The sequence below is a fragment of the Lycorma delicatula genome, chromosome 3 (genome assembly GCF_047948215.1).
Source record: "Lycorma delicatula isolate Av1 chromosome 3, ASM4794821v1, whole genome shotgun sequence".
Classification (NCBI taxonomy): Eukaryota; Metazoa; Arthropoda; class Insecta; order Hemiptera; family Fulgoridae; genus Lycorma; species Lycorma delicatula.
Window position 1 is genome coordinate 25,117,407 of NC_134457.1, and position 21,745 is coordinate 25,139,151.

A 21,745-nucleotide genomic window follows, 5' to 3' on the forward strand; every position below is an offset into this window, starting at 1 on the left:
TTTTTTAAATTATAATTTGTTTTTATTTTGTTTTTGATATATCGTACCAATGGTATTAACTTAATTGACGTAAATAATTACTCCCACAAATAAACTTTTAACCCAAAAAAAAGAAAACTAGGATCTGAATGAAACTTACACTTAAAATATCAATTTTCTTAAACTTCTTGAAAATACAATAGTATCTAGTATCAATGTGGATGACAGGATAGCATTTTTAAAGAAGGTCGTACGAGATCCGATTTAAGAATAAAAAACTTATTTGAAATTTCATAATTTCTGATACTTTATCTCTTTTTAAAGTTGTAACTGTTTTCAAAAATGTAACTTTAGATAGTTTTCAAGTAAGGGAATCAAATGAGACTCATTTTTATTAAAAGTTTTGCATTTTTTCAGCAATTGTTCTTTTAATAATGCATAATTTTAAAATAAAAACATGATTGGAAAGTTATGCAACCCTTTACTGGCTGTTTTTAATCAATTTGCTTGTAATTTAAATATCAAGTATTAAAAAGTCCCAGTCGTCTATCTTTATGTTAGCATATAATTAACTGCTTCTCGATCTTAAATTGATATTTTTGCTATTCCCGGTTGGGAAATCTTGAGATTAGGGTTGGATATATTAGTACGTTATCTTTATTTTTGTGATTGATTAAAATCAACAGAAACATGTCAGGCAGGATTGAATTTAAATGTTAGATTATGAGAGTAATTCTTAAAATGGTAAAACTTCACAAAACATACATAAATCTATTAACTATTTATTGCAATTGGATTTTAAAAAAAAGGCTGGCAACACAGTTGTAGGAAATTCCTGTTACGCGGCTAATTATAAATAAGATATAATTAATAATGACTTATTGGAAAAATTCCACATTATAATTACAAGAAAATAATATTGGCTCAAAATTATAAACTGCAAATTTAAAATCTTTTCTTTTTTTTTTGTTTAACCTCCGGGTCCACCGTTAAGCATTGCTTCAGAGGATGAGATAAATGATTTGTAATGTGTGTAAAAATGCCATGCCTGACTGGGATTCGAACCCGGGACCTCCGGATGAAAGGCCGAGACTCTACCACTCGCGTCACGGAGGACGACAAATTTCAAATCCGCTACTAAAAAAACAGCTTCTATTTCAATTACTTTAAATATTAAAATCGTTTTCAGCGTCCTTGAAAATGTATAAATTGATATCTCATACGACCACGTTTGTTACTTTTTGCGCGAACCTCAAAGCGGAAGTCAAAGTTAAATTTTATAAAAATCTTTTTTTTAAAGCAGTTTTGATTACAATAAAAAAGGGAAAAAAGAAAAATGTTAAAAAAAAACGACTTTTGATCGGGTCCAACCGCTCGGTAGGGTTTGGGACTCCCGATTTAGAAAATATTAATTTATATGTCATTAGACGACAATAGAAGAAACCTCAATGAAAATTAACCATCATAGCGAACATAACAAAGCTTCAAAGTTTAGACCATTTTTTTGGGGGGTGGAGGTGCGATTTTGCAAAATATCTTTTTGCAAATATTGTTATTTTTTAATCTTTAACAAATGCGCCTAAGTTAAATATGACCTTAAATGGACGAAATCTCGAGATACTGAGGGCGACCTTGCTCTAGAGACTTACCCCATTGACCTTTTAAGCTGAAAATGTAATGGTATCAATGCCATTGTAATAATATATGTAATCTGACTGAATTTAGTCAAAATCGGCCCAGTAGTTCTGGAGATATAAAGTGGTTTAGAGGCCGACCCCGAACACAGACACACACGTACATACGAACCTTAACATCCGGAAAATTTCCATCCAGTTTTTTTGTTTTTTTCGGTTCCTTAGGGATCAAAACGTCAAGATCCGATCCAAACCGGATATACCTAAATTCGACCGATTACAATATTTTCCCTTGTATAGCTACAGTGCTATCTAGATGGGAAACCAAAAATGGAAATATATATGATTTCTTAGATTTCTTTCTCTCTTTGAAAAAACAATATCATGCTGATTTTTCTGACGGTGTGGTAGCATCTCCGTCTTTTACCCACAGGTTCCGGATTTTAATTATAGATCCTAAGTTTTTTTAATACAATGTTTGTTAGTCAGATCTTGTGATAACGGCCGTAGAAGCGGTGTAAACGATTTTTGTTGGCGTGTTAAAATATCAATTTTTTTATACATAAATTTTGTTTTTGTTATTATTAACTTGTCTTTATTCCCATTAATTTTGAATTATTACTCTTTCATTTTATATGAGAATAAAGTTAACGCGTTAAATTAAAACAGATAAACACGCAGGGCCAGACTTAGCGTTTTTTCCGCCGTAGACAAACCTAAAAAATGCCACCTCCCCAAGCTTCAAAAAAACGTTAAAATTTTTCAAAAAACAGAATTATAAAAAAACCATGCTAACCAGAAAAATTACGCAAAATTTAATTAAGACAATAATATAATACAGATTTACGGAAAATTGTTTTATTGAAAAAAAAATTACAATTTTAACGAGCTAACGACAACGAACTTACAAACTAGCACCTATTATTTTCAGAGGTAATTTAAATATACATTTAAAACAATAAAAAAAACTACTAATAAATAGTAAATAATAGTGATTTATAAATTCAAGTAATTGAAATATATTTTTGAGGGTTGTGTTTCTTTTGTGCTCTAGTTCAGGCGGTTTTGTCGCTACTAAATTTTGCCACCGTAGGCATGGAAAAATATTAAATTTACTGTTTATCGAAGAACAGAATGAATTTTTCCAAACATAGTTTACAGAAATATATTTAGAAAAAAACAACTTTTTTTTTAGAACTTTGATACGTTTGCTAACTTAGTGATAGTACAGATACTGCTATTGAAATAAGTATCATTGTTTGTAAACCTACTTAGATATACGTTGTCACTAATTTGAATATAAATTAAATTGTAATCTATGTTCTACATTTCACTGTATCAAGCAACAAAAACAACACAAAACAGAATAAACCTTTGTAGACCACCTCGTGGAAACTGAATTCTTGCATAAAGTTACCGACCCGCTGCGGCGCCGTGCAAAATCTTAACTTTAATTTTAAATATGAATAAAGTTTGTGCGATCCACTTCTCAATAAGAACTAACATTGCTAATTACGTAAATATTATTCCCATTAATAGTACATTTCTGTTGTCCATTATTTAAAATGTTTGGATCGTCTAATTAGGTAGCAAATTTTCATGAGTTGATAAACCGATTTCATTTACAGCGAGTAAAATCACACTGTGTTGCTTGGAACTGTTTTAATAAAATACTAATCTTGCATCATCGCCATCATTTATTACGTTTATGTATACCCTGTCTAAAATATAATACTATGTTCTGTGATTACTTGAAAAAGTAAAAAAAAGTACTACTGTTTAGTAAATAAAAAATTCTGATATTTCCATGGATTTATATTTATGAATGTATAACATTTGCTAAGAAGTAAACGTTATTTATTTTAATAAAAATTAAAAAGCAAAAATTGCTATTTGGTAACAGATTTCTCCCTTTGCGCGCGTGCGCGTGTGAGTTCTTGCATTGCTGATTAAGACATGTACACATATAGTTCTATCAAGATGGAACATTAGATTTGATTTTTAAATAATATTAGTAATTAGAATAATATCTCTTGATTTTTAAATAATATAAAGCTTCATAACCCCCTTGTTTATCATCGGTATATTAGTTTAATCTAGTTTTGAAGATAGTTTTATCTAATTTATTGTAAATACATCATTTGCGCTGAAAAAAAATCCAGATTGTGATTAAAACGAAATGCTTAGTGATAAATAAATGTAATAAAATACTTTTTTATTGTAATAAATAAATAAAAAATAGTTCAATAGCCAGTGATAAATATAATTTATAAAATTGTACCGGTCATACGCTGATAAAGGACTACTTTGCAAAGAGGAATTTTAGAGGTAATTATTTTTTCGTTTAATTTTTTTGTAGTAGCTGGACCGCATCAAGTAAAAGATTTGTCAGTCGGTGACTAATACGTCGTGATGATGAACAGAACGGCCAGGTGTCTTCCTTCGCCTCTGATTGGCTACCGTAGGACAGTACTATATCACGCGATGGTACAATTCAAATACAACCGTACACGAGCAACGGTCAATATTGCTATGGGAGTAACAATGTTAGTAGTCCTATTTCTTATATCAACCAGTTCTTTTTTTTATTAATTTATTTTACTCGTATTGACAACATACAAATTATATATTTTTTTCTTTTACTCAGGGCCATCCATTATGTATTGCTTCACAGGATGAGATCAAATGGCCATTTTTTAGCGTGTGAAAATGACACGCCTAACCGGGATTCGAACCCGGGACCTCCGGATAAAAAGCCGAGACACAACCACTCGCGCCACGGAGGCCGACAAACGTCAGTTATTATCACACATTTTTTTTATTATTTTTTCATGTTATGAATTTTGATAATGTAATATAATGCCAAGCGTAACCAGAAATCGAATCTAGAATTATTTAATGTACAAAAAGAACGGAATACAGACGAACTTCAGATGCAATGTCACCCTCACTTTTTTATCAATAAATACGAGTAAGAGTTAAATAAAAATATTGATTTTAGACATTGAGAAAGACTGTGAGAAAATCATCAAAGTGCATCAGAAAATTAATAAAATACAGAGATGGTTTCATATTAATATATAAATATAACTAGAGTAATTAAAGTGATTATATTTTTTTTACTTCCTTGTATGAAGTAAAGTATTGTGATCGTGAAAAATTTCGGTTTTCAGATTTCCATGTAAATATCCATTTTGACCATCCCTGAATCCATTTTGACTAGTTTCGGTGTCACATCTGTATGTTCGTACGTACTTATGTACCTATGTATCTTGCATAACTCAAAAATGATTAGCCGTAAAATGTTGAAATTTAGGACTGTTGTAACGTTTAGTTGTGCACTTTCCCTTTTGATTGCAATTGACTGAACCAAAGGTGTCAAAAGCTCAAAATCCTGAAAATTTGAATTGTAGACTTTTTCTTAACTGCAGTAATAAGCCCTCACTTAGAACTTTTCAACGATATATCATAAGTGGTACTTATTTTCATTGGTTCCATAGTTATGGCCAAACAAAATTTTTATTAATGAAATATTTGGATCTTATAAGGGAAAGACATATTGGTTTGAATCCAACTTCATTACTAATTTTTTTTTTTAATTTAAATGGATTGATTTATTAATAATTATTAACCTCTGATTGTAAAAAATATAATATAAAATAAAAAAATATGAAAAAATCCTAAGTGTATATGTAATTTAATAGGTGAACAAGGAAGTCATGTGATGACCACATCAAATTTTTTAAATGATGCAGATACATATACAGGATAAATAAATATAAAACAGAATGTAAATTTGGAATAATTAATTAAAAAATACTTCAGAACATATTAATTATATTCTTTAAACAAGGATACAGAAAATTCGGGTATATTTAATTAGTAGTGTTGTTTAAAATTTCAACAAAGCAATATTATTTTGCGAAAGAAAATGTTTTAATTTAAATTGTTTGAAAGATATTTTATACAGAACAAGTAATCTGATAGGTAATTTATTAGAAATAAAAAAATAAATAAGATTCTTTGTTCCTTGTTACATAAAACCTTTTGTCTGGTTTCACACTGCTATTTTTTTGACAAATTTTGTTTTGCAAAGGAAGGCATCATTCATAAATGTAAACACCTGGAAAATTAAACATTTTTAATCTGCTAAATACTGATCTTAATTCATATTTATAGAATAAATAGACCTGGCAGTTATTGTACCGGATTTTTTGGATGTTAAAAGCTTGTTTTGAAAACATCTGAAGATATTATTTTAAATGGGAATATACCTAGGAACATTAAAAACTTTATAATGACAGGTTAGAGTTTTATTAAAAAACTTCTCAAAGCAAAACAGTATGATTTGATTTTGTTTGCAAGTATAATAAAGTCTTTCTATTTATAAGCTTTTCCTAGAAAAAAATCAGTGATAATGAGTTAATAATTAACAGGCCAGTGTTTAATATACATATTCAAAATACATCTGAGTTGTGATCTGTGGCAAAGCAGCTATTATTTATCTTGATTATTTGTCCTTTTATACCACTAAAAATACTTGTGATATTGTTACATTATATTTAATCAGATTTTATTTCATTAAAATGTGTGCTAGACTTTGTGGTATGCTAGTGGAGAATACAAAGTTTAAAAATAGTGAAGTCTTTATAATATGCATTTCCAAAATATATATGCAAATACTGAAAGAGAAAATTTATATTTCATCTGTTTTTATTGTGGTATCTATAGAAACTAAATAATAATTTGGTTATTTTTATATGCTCTAATTTTGTTTAAGGTGAAGTATGTTTGTTAAATCTATAATGAAATAAGTTTATTCATGTAAAATAAAAATCATTCATACTATTAAATTATATGTAAAAATTTGTCATCAGCATGTACAAATTTAATTTTTAAATTTTATAAAATGTTAAAGGTAGAACTAAACAATTACAACAGTTACAAGAACATACTGTTTTAAATAAACAATTATAAATAATTATCAAAATGTTAGAGAGTAACAGTAATAATGAATGCGTGACTATTGGTGAAAACAGGCCTCATTTATTACATCAGGTATTTAAATCTCAGCCTATTTTAAATTTCATGACTGAAATTAAAGACACAGAAGATGGAATTAAAAGTGTATACGTTCGTAGCAATAAAATCAATGAGGAAAAAGAACGTATTAAAGATTTGAAAAGAGCTAAAAAGAAAAAAAATAAGAATAAACGAAATCATACAGCACCCCCACCGAGGGCCTCATGTTGTACAGAAGTGATGGGAAACGGTGGCACTCCATGCAGAAATTTTTTTTCGTATATGAATAATGGTTTTCCATACCATGGTTTCTGTGGTCCATCAAAAGTATTACCAAGATATTTAAATAGTACTGTTGCAACTGAAATGAAAAAAGTCAATAGGGATTATTGGCCTTGTCATTATTTAGCTCCATCACCATTTGTGGTGGGAACTTCTATCAATGCAACACATAATGTGTTTTTATTGAAACAAGAAACGTGTGCTAAAATAAGAACAGCTAAGTTACCATTCACAAAAACTGAACTGAATGATCAGAGCATCAACAGCCTTCGATCAATCAAAAGAAGTGTAGAAAAATATTGGAAATTATAAATCATATTAATTAACCTTTAAGTGTATTCAATACCTTTTATGTATGGTTATTGTTGTGAAAATAAATTTTGATTTGAAATTGTAAAATTTAATCAGTTAATCAAGAAACTGATTAGCTTACTGAAATTTTAATCTGTCGTGGTTACAGTTTAACGTGACCCTTGGTAAAAGTTAAATCATATTACTCTACTATAAAGTATGTAATTATGTTTGGTAATAAATGAATTAAATTATTACATCAGTTTTCATTAATTTTGGTTATGATACACAGGCAGGATAGGGAGCAAAGGAGAATAATGTCTTTTTTTTAATAAAATTACAAATTTAGTAAACTTGAACAAGTTAATATCATAAGCTATTATTTTAATCATACTCATGCCCTTCTCTTGAAAACATAATGAAATGGGAAGGAATAAATTGAGTGTGGTTATTACATTATGAGAAAAATATATATATGTCACTTTATACCCTCATGATAGCCTTTTTTCATTTTTTAAAATTAATATTATGTTAGACAGTTATTTAATCTACTCTAATTACTACAGGTTTGCCCAATGATAGCTAATTGCCCAATTTTTTTTTTAATAATAAATTAATCTTGCAATGAATGATAAATGCCAAGCCTGGTGGTATTTAAACCCAAAACGTTCTGGAAAAAGGCATTAATGATAACTCCACCATGTGATGCCTGAACACTTTATTTTCTTAAAAACTTTTTCCATTTTTCTATTTCCATAATTTCTTATAAGTTAATTAAGCATTTTTATTTTTATTATTGTCTCATGCTGACTGGCACTGCTTTACTGAGCTACTAGTCTAGTACAAAATCAACCGATTGGGAGATTTGTCATTTTGATCAATACTTGCACCAACCCAACCATCTAGAATAACAGAAGTTGATAACATCCTGGGAAGAAGAACACTCGGCTGCTCCATCATAGTGGATCACCCTGATCATCTCTCTCCTTCTGGCAAGTCAAAATGGCTCTTCTGAGAACCACCGTGAGGCTCAGACTCGTAGTTGGGCCTTACTGTTTGCTCTGAGTTTCATGATCTCACAGCTCTTTAAAGCTCCTACTATTACTCAACTGTCAGTAAACCCCATTATACATACTAGTGTGCTCTTAGCCAGGCAGTTAATGAGGTGTAGTTGTTAAGGAAGTTTGGACTTGACTGACTTTCATGGATAATATTATCCACTCTGATTATAAGTGCTTTGTGAAATATTGTCTAAAGGTGATTTGCAAAATGAATAGCTAGCAGTTGTCAATAAAAGAGATTGTTGTGAAAAATTTCTCTTCAGGTGTCTGTGTTTAGGGATATCAAGGACACATGTCACTGATGATCCTCCAGAATCTCTTGGATAACTACCATATAATGGTACATTCCATTCTACTGATGATGTATGCTACTCAGCATTGCAACAAATATTACTTTGCTTGTAGAATTATTCTTATATAGAACTATTTTTTCTGCCTTGGTTACCCATTACTCTTAAATCTTTTTAAAAATTTTTATGGTATTAAAAACTGGATTGATTCCAAGATGCTGCAGAATGTCACATTTGCTAATGTTTCCATTATTAAATGTTGACACTGCATCATGTACTTTAAACTCTAGTGTTTCCTTTCCTACAAAAATATTTTTTGCAATCAGTTCCAAATTATGTGGTTGAGAAACTCTGAGTACTGCGTCTGTCCATGGTTACATTTTTTCAACAAATCTTCATTAGATAAACTTTGAATATTGGGTTTATAGCATGAAGAACAAACTTTGGAAGAGAGGTTTTGTGTGAATATGAAATGTTTTTTTTACTGGTAAATTTACCAGTTTTACTAGCAAATTTGAGTGTCACTGTTTGCAAAACAGCGGTACAATTTAAAAAAAATCAAACAAAAATATTTGTCAACGTACAGTTTTGAATCTTATATCAAATGACTAAGAAACTATTGAAAAATAAACTGAGAAGAAATTGAAAAAAAAAACCATTGTTTTTTATCCACTTAACTGGTTGCAAGTGTCCTTTTAAAAGGGATTAAAATTCAAAATGAAGGGATTAAAATTCAGGAACAGATTCATATATTAAAATATCTGTGCCCAGTACATTTAATTTTCTGCAAACAATATTTATGAAGCAAACAATATTTATAATGCTTCTTTACAAACAGTATTTATATACTAGTACAGAAGAGTCCATAAATGTATGATCTGGCTTAGGAATCACATAGTAAGTATATTTCTGAACCAATTAATAAAATATCAGTATAATATTTATTAAATACGTTAGGAATGCAATTTAAATGAAATTGAAGTAGGAATTAAAAGAAATTGATGAAGTGAATAGAATTAAATAAATTCTCATTAATTAACAATCATCTCATAATTCACTATTTATCTTGTGAAGTACGAATAACATACTAACATCACTGTCCATATTCAAATTACATTTGAAATGAACAGCATTAACCAGTTATCTACATTCAAAATTTGGTGAGCTCTACAGACATTTATATCAAACAAATTATTCAGAAAAGTTGGTTAAAAATAAAAAATAAAAAAAATCATATAAAATTTATTTTATTTTTCTAAAATAAAATTTATTGCATTATACAGAAAACTAATTATTTTTATAAAAATATTAACTATGTACATGAGAACTACAAATTTTAATAACTGTTTATAATCTTCATTTACTAATTACCATTTGTTGTTAATAACTAATACTATTGACATAAATTTTACAACTCTATAAAAAATAGTATTTTTTAATATAAATTAACTTAATTTAGTTTAAAACCATAAAAATACTTTAGTATGTGACACGTATACTAATTAAATAGTGATATTTTTTAATCAAATTAAATAATAAAATATATCAACTGTTTTTCACATACTTGTGTTATTTATTACAATTGTTTCAAAAATATATATTTTATGGTATTAAATGTATTGTACATCTAATAAAAATCTGCAACAGTTACAATTGCTTCAAATAAAATCAGACTAAGATGGAATAAATATAGTTTCCTTAAGAGTTGTAGTGAAATTCAGTCAGGTTGTAGCTCTTTCAGCTGCAAAATAGCACATCTAGAAATATACTTACTTGTATTTAGAGAGGAAGTCATTTAAAAATAAATCTAATCACATTTTAACATCCTAATCACTGAATTAACGTTTATAAATTGTAAGATTAACACATATTAATAAATCACTGAGAAATGAATGAAGAAGTGGTTGATTTTTTTATGGGCTTGTAAAATAATAATAAATAGCAGTTATAAATTACATTTCATAATACACATATTTTAAGTAAAAACTTACATCATGCAAAAAAGTAATCTGCTATTAAATTTTAGTATTTTTCTCTCAATTAGGAAATCTTTTCTATGTTTCAATTCAATTTTTGCAAGGGGATTTTTTATTTTATTTTAGCTTTTCTTTTAAATATAAATATATATGTATCTACATACATATCCTTCAAAATATAAGTTCTATAAACATCCACACATTTGAGCAATTGCTTAAGTCTCAATTTGGAGTTAATTGAGCTAGGAAGACAGTCCTTATAATGGATAAATTTAAAATTCACTCAATTACAATCTTGTGTATCTCTGAGTTATTTAAACTGAAATTTCTCAGATAGAAGAGAAGACTGTGATATCACTCATGTACACAGATATTCAGCACAACTGATTATAGCTTTTGCAGTAGTAATGTAGCAAAAGCAATACATGTTAAGTTATTTGTACATGAAAAAATATCTAAGTGCAAATTCAAAGAAGTTGATTTACCTAAAAATAAGATTATCTATTATACATATATTTTAATAAAATCTGTATATTATTGCAAACTTTTGTGAAGTTTTCCCAGTCATCATCTAAAACTTTTTGAAAGAGTTAAGCTGAATAAGAAAAGAAGTTTGAACTTATATGATTTACGTTTAGATTTTTAATATACAAAAGAACTTAGTGAGGGTTTTATTACCTCACTTATATCCAGCAGTGACATCATATTCTGATGCAGTTACATTTCATCAACAAATATAAGGATATAAATTAGCAACTTAATATCAACATTATCATATTAGATGATTACAAATTCAGTAGAAAAATGTACATTGTAAAAAATACACATTATTTATATTAAATATTTTCTGTTTAAATCACAGCCTTTAAATAATTAGGGCTCTATACATTAATTTACTATAAACAAATAAAACATGATGTAGAGAATTATACAAATAAATGGGTGTACTCATACACTGATTTCTATAATAAAAATTAATGTACTATGAAACTGTACAAAATAGTACAGAACACTACAATATTGAATATATTTGTATTTAAGTTATCTCAGAAAAATGCATATTTAAAAAAATAATATGTAAAATTCAGAATAAAATTGTTGGAGCAACTTCAGCCAATAATTTAATTTAAATTCTTTGTTACATTTTCATGAATCAAATTTATCCAGATCATCACAAGATTTGGATTTGTTACCCCTGAAACAGAAATTAAAATATACACATTAATATAAAATGTATAAATTATAAAATACATGTTTATAATAGATACTATTATACTTGTAACAGTATCTCTTTGTATTACAGTCTATGTAATATCTGAAGTTGGGTTCGTAGTAAGCTGTGGCATCCCCTCCACGCACTTTACATCACTCAGTGACTTCTCACACCAGCAGACAATGTAATATATTCCAAAAGTCACACCAATTAATTTTCAATGATTTGCACTGTATCTAATTATGAGGTCACTGTTATAGTAACAAAATATGTTATGGTAATTTTTTATTGCAGATAAAATTATTTACGCCTAATATTTTGATCAAGATGTATATGAAGCAATTTATTTATTTATTTCTTGAAAGTACATGTTTTTTTTCAAGTATGTTAAACGAAGGATTTGCTATAAATAAACAGTAACAATGACGTAGTACAAAGTAGATGAAATGAGATGTTTATTTATTATAGGTTATGGTATTTTGATTTTCTTTGACATGGCATAGTTATTTACGAAAATTATTTTTTAATAGCACATACGCATTACTTTTGTTGCAACCAGTACGTGTTATGCATGCATTATAGGAGTGGGGTAGAGGAGGCAAGTAGAGGCAGCTTGGAGGGAGAGGATCCACCTTTAGATTTTACATATACTATAGTAGGTTTTCATTACTTTTATAATTTAAAAAAACAATTTTTTATTTGAAATCAAAACGCAAATTATGTCACATGTTGAATCAACAAACCTTTACAATGCTTTATCCACTTCAGCATTCATGGAGAGAGAATTTCTTGATATATTCTGCTTAAACCTTTAAAATGTCTGTGACTAGATCTCATGACATTGTCATTTATGAGTACAAAGTTCTAATATTCAGTTTATTGGATAGAAAATGATGGTAAATCAGTCTCAAACACTGTTTACTAAGGTATGTATTACTTATATGTAAAAATTGCCATTTTGTTACTTAAGAATAAAAAAAAGGTGCAACGTTTGTGTTTGGTTAGAAAATTAATATTTTTTTCCAGTGTTACAGAGTACAAACTAAACATAGTGGACTACACAGGTAACCAAGGATAATCAAGAATAACTAGCTTACGTGATTATTGGGCAAAGACTGGCCTTTTATATCTGCTAATATCTGACACTTCATTATCTTGTAATTAAATCATGTAATTAAAAATGTTAACTTAAACTTTTGTTTATGTTTTGGAATATGACCTTGCTAAAAAGAACAGTCACTTACTCTAAAAAAATATTAACTTCCATATCTACAAAACCAGACATACTGTTTTTGTGTAACTCAAACAATATTTTGAATAAATTCAAAATAATAATATCATTTTTAATAAATTATTGAATCCTTTAAAAACATCTTCCCATTAATTTTTGTTTTAAATTCAACTAAACCTTTTCCTTTATGACAACACTATCATTCTATTGATGAATTTTTAAATAATAAAATTAAATAGTTTTTAAAAATCTTCTGAATTTTTTTATTTCATTCAACATGTATATACAAATATGCTCAAATAATTTTCATTAACACATTCTGAATTTATTTTGTACCTTTATATAGATATATATTTAGTATCTTCATGTATCTACTTTGACATTATTTCAAGTGTTATATTTTAAATAATTAATATATGGACTTTAATCAAATGTATTTTTTCTTTATTTAATTGGGTATTCTGTGATGGTGCTCTGATCAAGGTTTTTATCAGATTCCCTTGAGCCATCCAGGCAAATTCTGGGGAAAATTCTTTTTTTATCAGAGAAGTAGCATATCTAATCACTTTTGATGTAGTCTATTTTCAATATTTTTGTAACTGCTAAAAGACTTTCATAAGGATAATTTATTACTCAACTATACTATTGCCAAAAACCTGCTATTACATTTACTAATAAAATAAAATCAAAAAAGTAGTTAAACCACAATCAATAAAAAAAAACACAATTATGCAATTTTCATTAAAAAATTTAATAAAATTAAGAAGTAAGATTAGTAAATTTTTTTTTATTTCATAAAACACTACTGTAAGAAATTATTAATTATAACAAATTTTGTAATTGGACATGACATGTTCAGATATCATTTAAAAATAACAGATCTTTTTTAAGAAGACACAATATAAAAATTGAATTTACAGTGCAATGTGTGTTTAGTAAGTACCTACCTCTGGAATAACCCAAAGGAACATAAGTTTTGTAGGTTTTTTTTTTTGTTAAGAACATTTAATTGGGCTAGAAGAAGCAGAAATCTAGATATGTCAGAAAGTCTTTTAGGTTGAAATTCAAGGTGTGTGCCACTCTTCCTTAAATCTAAATCCATATCTAAATGTGTAGCATAAAGTACATTAATATAATTTAATAATTAGTTAAACCTTTTCTGTAATTGATCTCTTCGGCCAATGTGCAACATTACTGGTCCGCTTTTAATTTCTTTAAAAACAGCTATGGCTTCAGCATGTGTCAATCCTTGTAATGTTGTTCCATTAACAGCAATTATTTCATCACCTAAAGAAACAATAATAAATTTATGTTACACAGTTTACTGAAAATAAGTATATAATACAGTTAGAAATAGTTATTTTTAAATGGAAACACATATTATTATGTATAATGAAATAGACTTAAATTACTTTTCATTTTGTATTACAGATATGTATGTTAGAAATCCCATTAACAATGTAATGAAAATATGATAAAAGTATGCAGTAACTTGTTCAGCATGTAAATTTACATGACCTGCCTTAGTCATTAAATAAACTACGTGTAGTTTAATAAATATTGTTTTGGTTATAAGGCATTAATTCACATTCATTATTTTTCAAAATACTACTCTGAGAAAAACATTCTGCATCCCATGTTTGTGTATAATTGTGTTATATATAATTATCATGTTGTAAAAAGATGTTAACTCTATTCGTTCCATATAAAACCTAACATTTTTCAGAAAGTAGCGTTTGGAAAATAAAAGGGTGTAAAATAAAGATGTAATCACCAGTGGATAAAACAAGTTAGTAAATTAAATCCTGTTACTGACTGAATTAAACAATTTTGGGCACAGTTTTTTCTTTATGTTAAGAACATCAACTTGTAGTTCAAAAAATATTATGTTTTATTAAAATAATTTCATAGAAATGAAAAACTTAAGCTGTTTTATCAACTGAAAATCAGTAATTCAGGAAAAATAAATTTTTTAAATTTGTTAAAATATACAGATTAAAATAATACAATGAATAAAATGAAAACCAGCAAAGTATGATTTGTTTTTAGGGTTTGAAATTACTACTGCAGTCACAGACCAGTTATGATTAAATTCTACAATGTACAATTCAGTTTCAAATTCAAGTAAAATTACGTGCCCTTGTAACTGGATTTGAAGCAAGAGGACTGTAATTATACTAGCGACAATCCTTACAAAAAGTTAATGTAAGAGTCCCCAGGAGCTACAATAAAAGTCAGTGAAAATACTTCTCTGCTTAAGCCACTTCCTACTGATGATGTTATGGACTCAAACTTACAAATTTTTTATTAGGGACTGCTGAAATGTAAACAGAATGGAAGATAACAGAAGAATAAAATGCAGCGCACAAAGCAACAGATGTTGCCATCTTGTAGTTTCATTCCCTAATATTAACATTTTAAAACCCATTAATGCATGTGCTCTCATTTTCTGTCAGTCACCATTGTTATGGAGTTAAACACACATGATATGTCAATCTGTCTAAAACAATGTCAATGACTGAATTTTTAACAGTGAAAAAAGGAAATGCTAGTGACATTTCTCTTTTTGTCAAAAAGCCATTTATGGTGGTGAAACTGTTGATTGAAGTACTGTAGGTGAACAATAAAATTTCACTCATCAGAAGCCAGGTAAAATGAATATTGAGGATAACCTTTCAGTGAACAACCAGCTTCTGTGACTGATGAGAAGCACCAAAAAGAGGTAGATGAATCAATTCAAAATGATCATAGCTTCACACAACTAATCACTACCCAGGTAAGCAAACTGACAATCCACAGAGCTGATAATTCTGCTGCTTGGTCAAACACATTGTATGCAGTCATCAAGGTTCTTATGAATTTAACATTTTAATCTATCCCACACCCTTCATAGTCAGATTTGGCATCCTGTGATTTTCACTTCTTTCTGCAATTAAAGAAGATAATAAAGGTATTAATTTTATCATGGATGATGAACTGAAGAATGCAGTGATGTTGTGGATCAAGGAAAGACTGCCAGCCTTGTTCTAGCTCCTGGGGACTCTTATATTAACTTTTTATAAGGCTTTTTGCTAGTCTAATTACAGATCTCTTGCTTTAAATCCAGTTACAAGGACATGTAATTTTACTTGAATTTGAAGCTGAAATGTATAGTATAGAGTTTAATCATAACCAATTTGTGACTGCAATAATAATTTCCAACCTCTAAAAAAAAATGCTGCCAGTATTTTCTTCAAATCTAGTTCATCATTGGGAGAAATATGTAGTTGTAAATGATGAATACATGGAAAAAGTAAATGGAGTTTTCTGTACCAGTCAAAATATATATTTATTCTACATTTGTTTCATTTGACTAACTTTTTAATTTGCAAGTTATGAGATACTGTACACTACATTTCAACCCCTCTCATAAATTTTCTTTATATCTAAGGCAGGTCATGTATAAAAAGTTTTTAATTTGAATTCTTTTAAAGAAAAAGTTACCGAGATAATATGTAGCTTTAAAAGTATTTTCAGGAAACATATTTCCTTGTATTTAGAAGTTATTTTAAATTTATTGTTAACCAAACTGACACTGAAATGCAACAAGAGAGATTTCAAATACAAGAGCTTGAAAAGATATCACAGCAATATTATGCCTTCAATGCTTTAAAATAATACATATGCATATGGATTATTTTATCACGGTTAATTGTGAAAATATTAATAAAAATAATTAATTATATTTAATAAATTCATTAAAATTAATAGATCATTTAAACAGTTGTCATTAAATCATTGACTGTAGGAAATTCTATAAAAAAAATGGTTTGAAAATCAGAAAAAATAGATTAAAAAACAAATAAAATAAATATGGATTAAGAATGTTAATTTTACAAAATTAAAAAAATTAATCTTCAAGAATAATGTATCAAACTCTCTGTTAAATCATATGACTTTGCACTGGGCGCAACTGATTTGAAGAAATATTTAAAAATATTTTTTGGTATTTGTGAAGTCTACACTGGTGAAAAGAATCCCACATCAAAAATCATATAATCATAAAAATTAAATCTTTGTATTACCCAATGTAGTAACTGATTATTTAATGAATATTACTCGTTGAGTAAGCTACAGTCAAAATATATATTTATTCTACATTTGTTTCATTTGACTAACTTTTTAATTTGCAAGTTATGAGATACTGTACACTACATTTCAACCCCTCTCATAAATTTTCTTTATATCTAAGGCAGGTCATGTATAAAAAGTTTTTAATTTGAATTCTTTTAAAGAAAAAGTTACCGAGATAATATGTAGCTTTAAAAGTAAAAATTAAAAGTAAAAAGTAAAAATTAAATCTTTGTATTACCCAATGTAGTAACTGATTATTTAATGAATATTACTCGTTGAGTAAGCTACACTGAGCCTTTTGTATCTCAGGTGTTTAAGATACATTGCAGCCATTAGTAATAAGACTATGACATAATGCCTTAGTATAATGTATCCCTTTTGATCAAGATACAATATATACATTGCCTCAACTCAGTTGAAAAATTTTCTTATAATAAAACACAAATATACTACTTATACACAAATAGTACTTAAAGACAAATATATAGGATAGTACTTATAAAGATAAGTACTATCCTTAAATAAATCAGAAAACAAAAAGGGAATTGCTTTTTCTCCAGTAAGACCTAATTGTTTGGTTCTAATTGTTTTTTTCTTTAAAAATAATAATTAATTTCTTAAACAAAATTACCTTCTCTTAAATTTCCATTTTCAGCAGCTTGGCCCGATTGAAAAATTGTTTTAATAAATATACCCAAGCTACCTTTTGGTGAATCTTGACCTCCAACTATGCTAAAACCAAGTGATTTATAACCGGGACCTTTATGTAATGTCACAGTAAACATAGCTAATGTCAATGACTTAGGTCGTGGAGTTTGGCTCATACGTCGTGGTGCTTCAACACGTCTTCTTGGTGATATGTTATCAAGCTGACATGAAAATTTTCTCATACCTGTCACTGGTTTACTAGGTTCAGAGGTTTGTGCAGCGGCTGTTGGTAATGGTGGCTTTTGTTTTGATAAATTACTTCCGACATCGGCCATTTTTTTCTCTATTTTTATTTCTGGCATTGATACTTGTCTGTGATACTGTTGTGGAAGTTGCAATTGCTTTGTTGTTGTGGTTGAAGACATGTTAGATTTATTATTAGTTGTTGATATTTGCTGATTACATAAACCGGTCGGTGGTTTTTTGCAGATAATACTTTTATTTAAATTATCTTGTGTTACTGAAGTTGCTGCCATTGATGTAGTTGTAATATTTGTCACTGCGGATGTTGCAACTGAGTCTCTACATACAACTATTTCCACTTCATTTGGTGTGCTCCTCAATATAGTACGAGCTTCCTGTATTGTAAGACCCCTTAAACGGTTACCATTGACTTTCACAATTTCATCCCCAATTTGAAAACGACCATCACTGGAAATTAAAAATAAAATAAATGTTATAATTTATAAAAAAAAAAAAAATTAGTTAGAATAAATGAGGCATTGTATTTAAAAAGAGGTTTGTTTGTGATGAGCAATATTTTGCATAATTATTGAATCAGTTTTTGTGAATAATAAATACAGAAATTGTGAACAAACAGATCGATCCATTGATGTAATAAAAAAATTACATTACAAAAAGATCTCAGAAAATATATTTTAAATAACATTATAATTTTCAATTATTATTTTTTCTGTGGTAGAAATAAAGTGAAGAGTCGCATGTTTTTAAAAAAAAACTGAAACAAACAATGATAATTTTGACAGTTTTATTAATTACTCAGAGTGCGATTAAAAAAGTAATAGTAGAAGTAAGTAATAAAAAATTGGTAGAGGATGTGATACATTTTCAATTAAAATACCATTACAGCAAATATGAGTACATGCTGAAACAGAAATTGCCAAAAATGTACGATTAAACAAAAAGGGAAATGAATTAACTTCGGATAATTAATTGTATATCTATTTCTCAGTTTTATGATGTAAAAATTTGATAAAAATAGTAAATTTGTGGTAAAAATAGTTACTAATTTTTTGAATAATATAAATAAGAAAAACAATATTATACATTTCCTTATTCATATATATGTATTTATAGCAAATCAAAAAAAAGATAACAGGAATAGTTAAATTAATGTTATTAATATCGTAATGGAAATAATAATATGTACAGAAGGAAAATATTGTTAGAATTATTGTAGGCATTTCACATGGATAGATATATAAATAAAAAAAGATGAGTATTTAACTGGTGGAAAATAGATCTGTGTAAAAATAATATAAAAGTTAGTAGTATTAGTTATATTGGTGTACTAATAACTATACATGAGTGTAAAAGTAGTTTTACTCATAAGTTATTTATAAGTATAACAATTTGACAGTGTTGTTATTATACAATTTATGAGGGAATAAAATATATAGCATATTATGTTGTACAACTAAGCAAAGACTTTTATCTTAAGTAGTACTTGCAAGCTTATGACATTTATTACATAGAAATGATCTTCACAAAGAAGCATCTTTATTGTAATTTTGAAAACTGAGTTATTTTAACCTTATTTTGATAAAAATTTGAATTGTATTTCACAACACTGATTCTTAAGAATTATTACAAAAAAAAATTTGTAAATGTTTGGTACAATAAAATAATTTTATTATAATTTTAGTTATATTTTTATTCAACTGAATTAAATATGAATGAATAAACAAGTAAATTGAATTAACATATAACAATTAAATGTGATTTATGATTTTTATAATGAATGGTTGTTTATGAGAATCTGATATTTGTAAATCTTATATCAGTAAATAATATTTGTAGTGTATGAAAAAACAAACTTACTGGGACTGAAAACCCATAAATGACCTTCTGGATGAAAGTGCTACCACTCTGCTACAGAGGGCATATTAGTATAAGGAAGCATAATTTTATCATTTACTTGTTTTAAATTAATATATTGTAATGAAGAGAGAAGCTTTATTACAGTTTTAGAGACAGAGTACCAGAATGAGAAAAGAATGAATGAAGAATGTAACAGACAAATAAATAAAAAAACAGAAAAATTAAAAAACAGCAACAAAGGAATGATGGAAAGAACTTTTAGAATAGAGTAGAAAATTCAAAATCAGAAGAAGTGTGTAAAATAGATGGCAGTAGATGTTGTTATGAAATTATTATGCTTGAATGAACAAGGGTTAGCTGCTATTGTATTAGAATAGCCCTAGACCAAGAAGTATAATATGTGCCAAGGGCCAGTGAGTGGTGAGTGAATAACAAACAGAGCATGTGAACTAAGAGTGTGTCACTGTTTAGCAAGAATGTTCCTTTCTGCGGTTAAGTGCAAGAAGCTGTTTTGTGAATTCATTGTGAACAGGGAGCAAAGTGAGAACAATACCAGTAATATTGTTCTCTAATAGTGATAAAGCAGCATATTATTAGACCATAAAAGTAATTATGATTTGAGTTTTGATAAACACTATATTTAAAAAATTGGTTTGGTTTGTTATTAAAAAAAAAATTGATATTTATACTGAATAATTCAACAAAAATTACTGTTAAATCCTTAACTAAAAAATTTTTAGAATAAGTTAGCCTACAAGTTTAATTTGCTTTCACTGCTTTTGTAATATCTATCAAAATTATCATCAAGGTCTACTGGAAGTTAGAGATAATGGTCTGATTTACTGGTTTGTTGGATAGTCGGAGGGATTATTTTTGTTCCGTCAGTATTATTTCTGCAGCAGTGAGATGAAAATTCCTTTTTCAGTAATTTAAAAAATTATTAAGAAGAAATTGTTGAAAATTTCAAGAAGGAAAATATTTATAAAATTTATCTTTGTTCAGATATTTTCATAAATTGAACATGATAAAAAATTATATATACTTTTAATAATCTGTTTGGTGTTTCTAAAAATACAAATAAAAACAATTTAATAAAGAGAAAATGATCTTCTCACTGAAGAACCCAGGAAAGAATATGATTAATCTGTTCTTAAACTGCATAGGCAAGGTCTAATAAAGACAATAATTTTTGTAACTGGAAATGGCGTGTTAATAAATTTTGAACTGTCCTCTCTCCTGGATAAAAATTCTGATTTGTTAGACAAGATTCTTTGTTGATCCTTAGCAAAATAAAAGCTAAGGAAGTAGAACTGAGGAAGAAAAATCAATTGATTAGGAATGTCCAGAACAAAGAGTCTTCAACTAGACTTGCGTATGTTCTAGTGCTGTATATGTTCCTACTAGTGCTTTATATTTTCCTTAAATCTAATGGTAATTAGATTTAAGATTTTTAGATCCTAAATCTGCATGATAAATATGGGTTAATTAAATTTTAAAAGATAAATTTATTAAAGGAAATAATATGCACTGTTTGATGAAAATTTAGAAAAATTATAACTATCTAAACATACTCTTTTTTGCATATGATGTGTTATATTGGGAAAAGTAAAGGTGAATTGCAATTGATTGTATACAAGTTTTGATAAATTGGCAGAAAATTACAACTTAGTAATCTACATGTCCAAAAGTTACTCGGTCTATATGGTGATGAATCTATATAATCTAAAATGATGATCTCTGGAAAGATATTGGGATAGGTCCAACAATTTAATTATTTAGATTGAAGAAATCTTTCTTTTCTAATATATAACATATTAATTAAAAATAAAAAATAAAAAAATACAATGTTAAAGCAGTGTAATTTGATAACACATAAAAAATGTC

At 27.7% G+C, this 21,745-nt stretch overlaps 1 protein-coding gene across 2 annotated transcripts in view; it reads right to left on the reverse strand.

Moving 5' to 3' along the window:
• Positions 1-9,790: 9,790 nt before the first annotated feature.
• LOC142321461 (uncharacterized) overlaps positions 9,791-21,745 on the reverse strand; it is a 221,734-nt gene continuing 209,779 nt past the window's right edge. For both annotated transcript variants that reach the window (XM_075359560.1, XM_075359561.1), the window contains exons 6-8: positions 17,724-18,451; positions 14,134-14,266; positions 9,791-11,730 (exon numbers count right to left, since the gene is read on the reverse strand). In XM_075359560.1, coding sequence (XP_075215675.1) covers positions 11,682-11,730; positions 14,134-14,266; positions 17,724-18,451 — 910 coding nt within the window. In that variant the 3' untranslated portion in view covers positions 9,791-11,681. The remainder of the gene's footprint in view (positions 11,731-14,133; positions 14,267-17,723; positions 18,452-21,745) is intronic.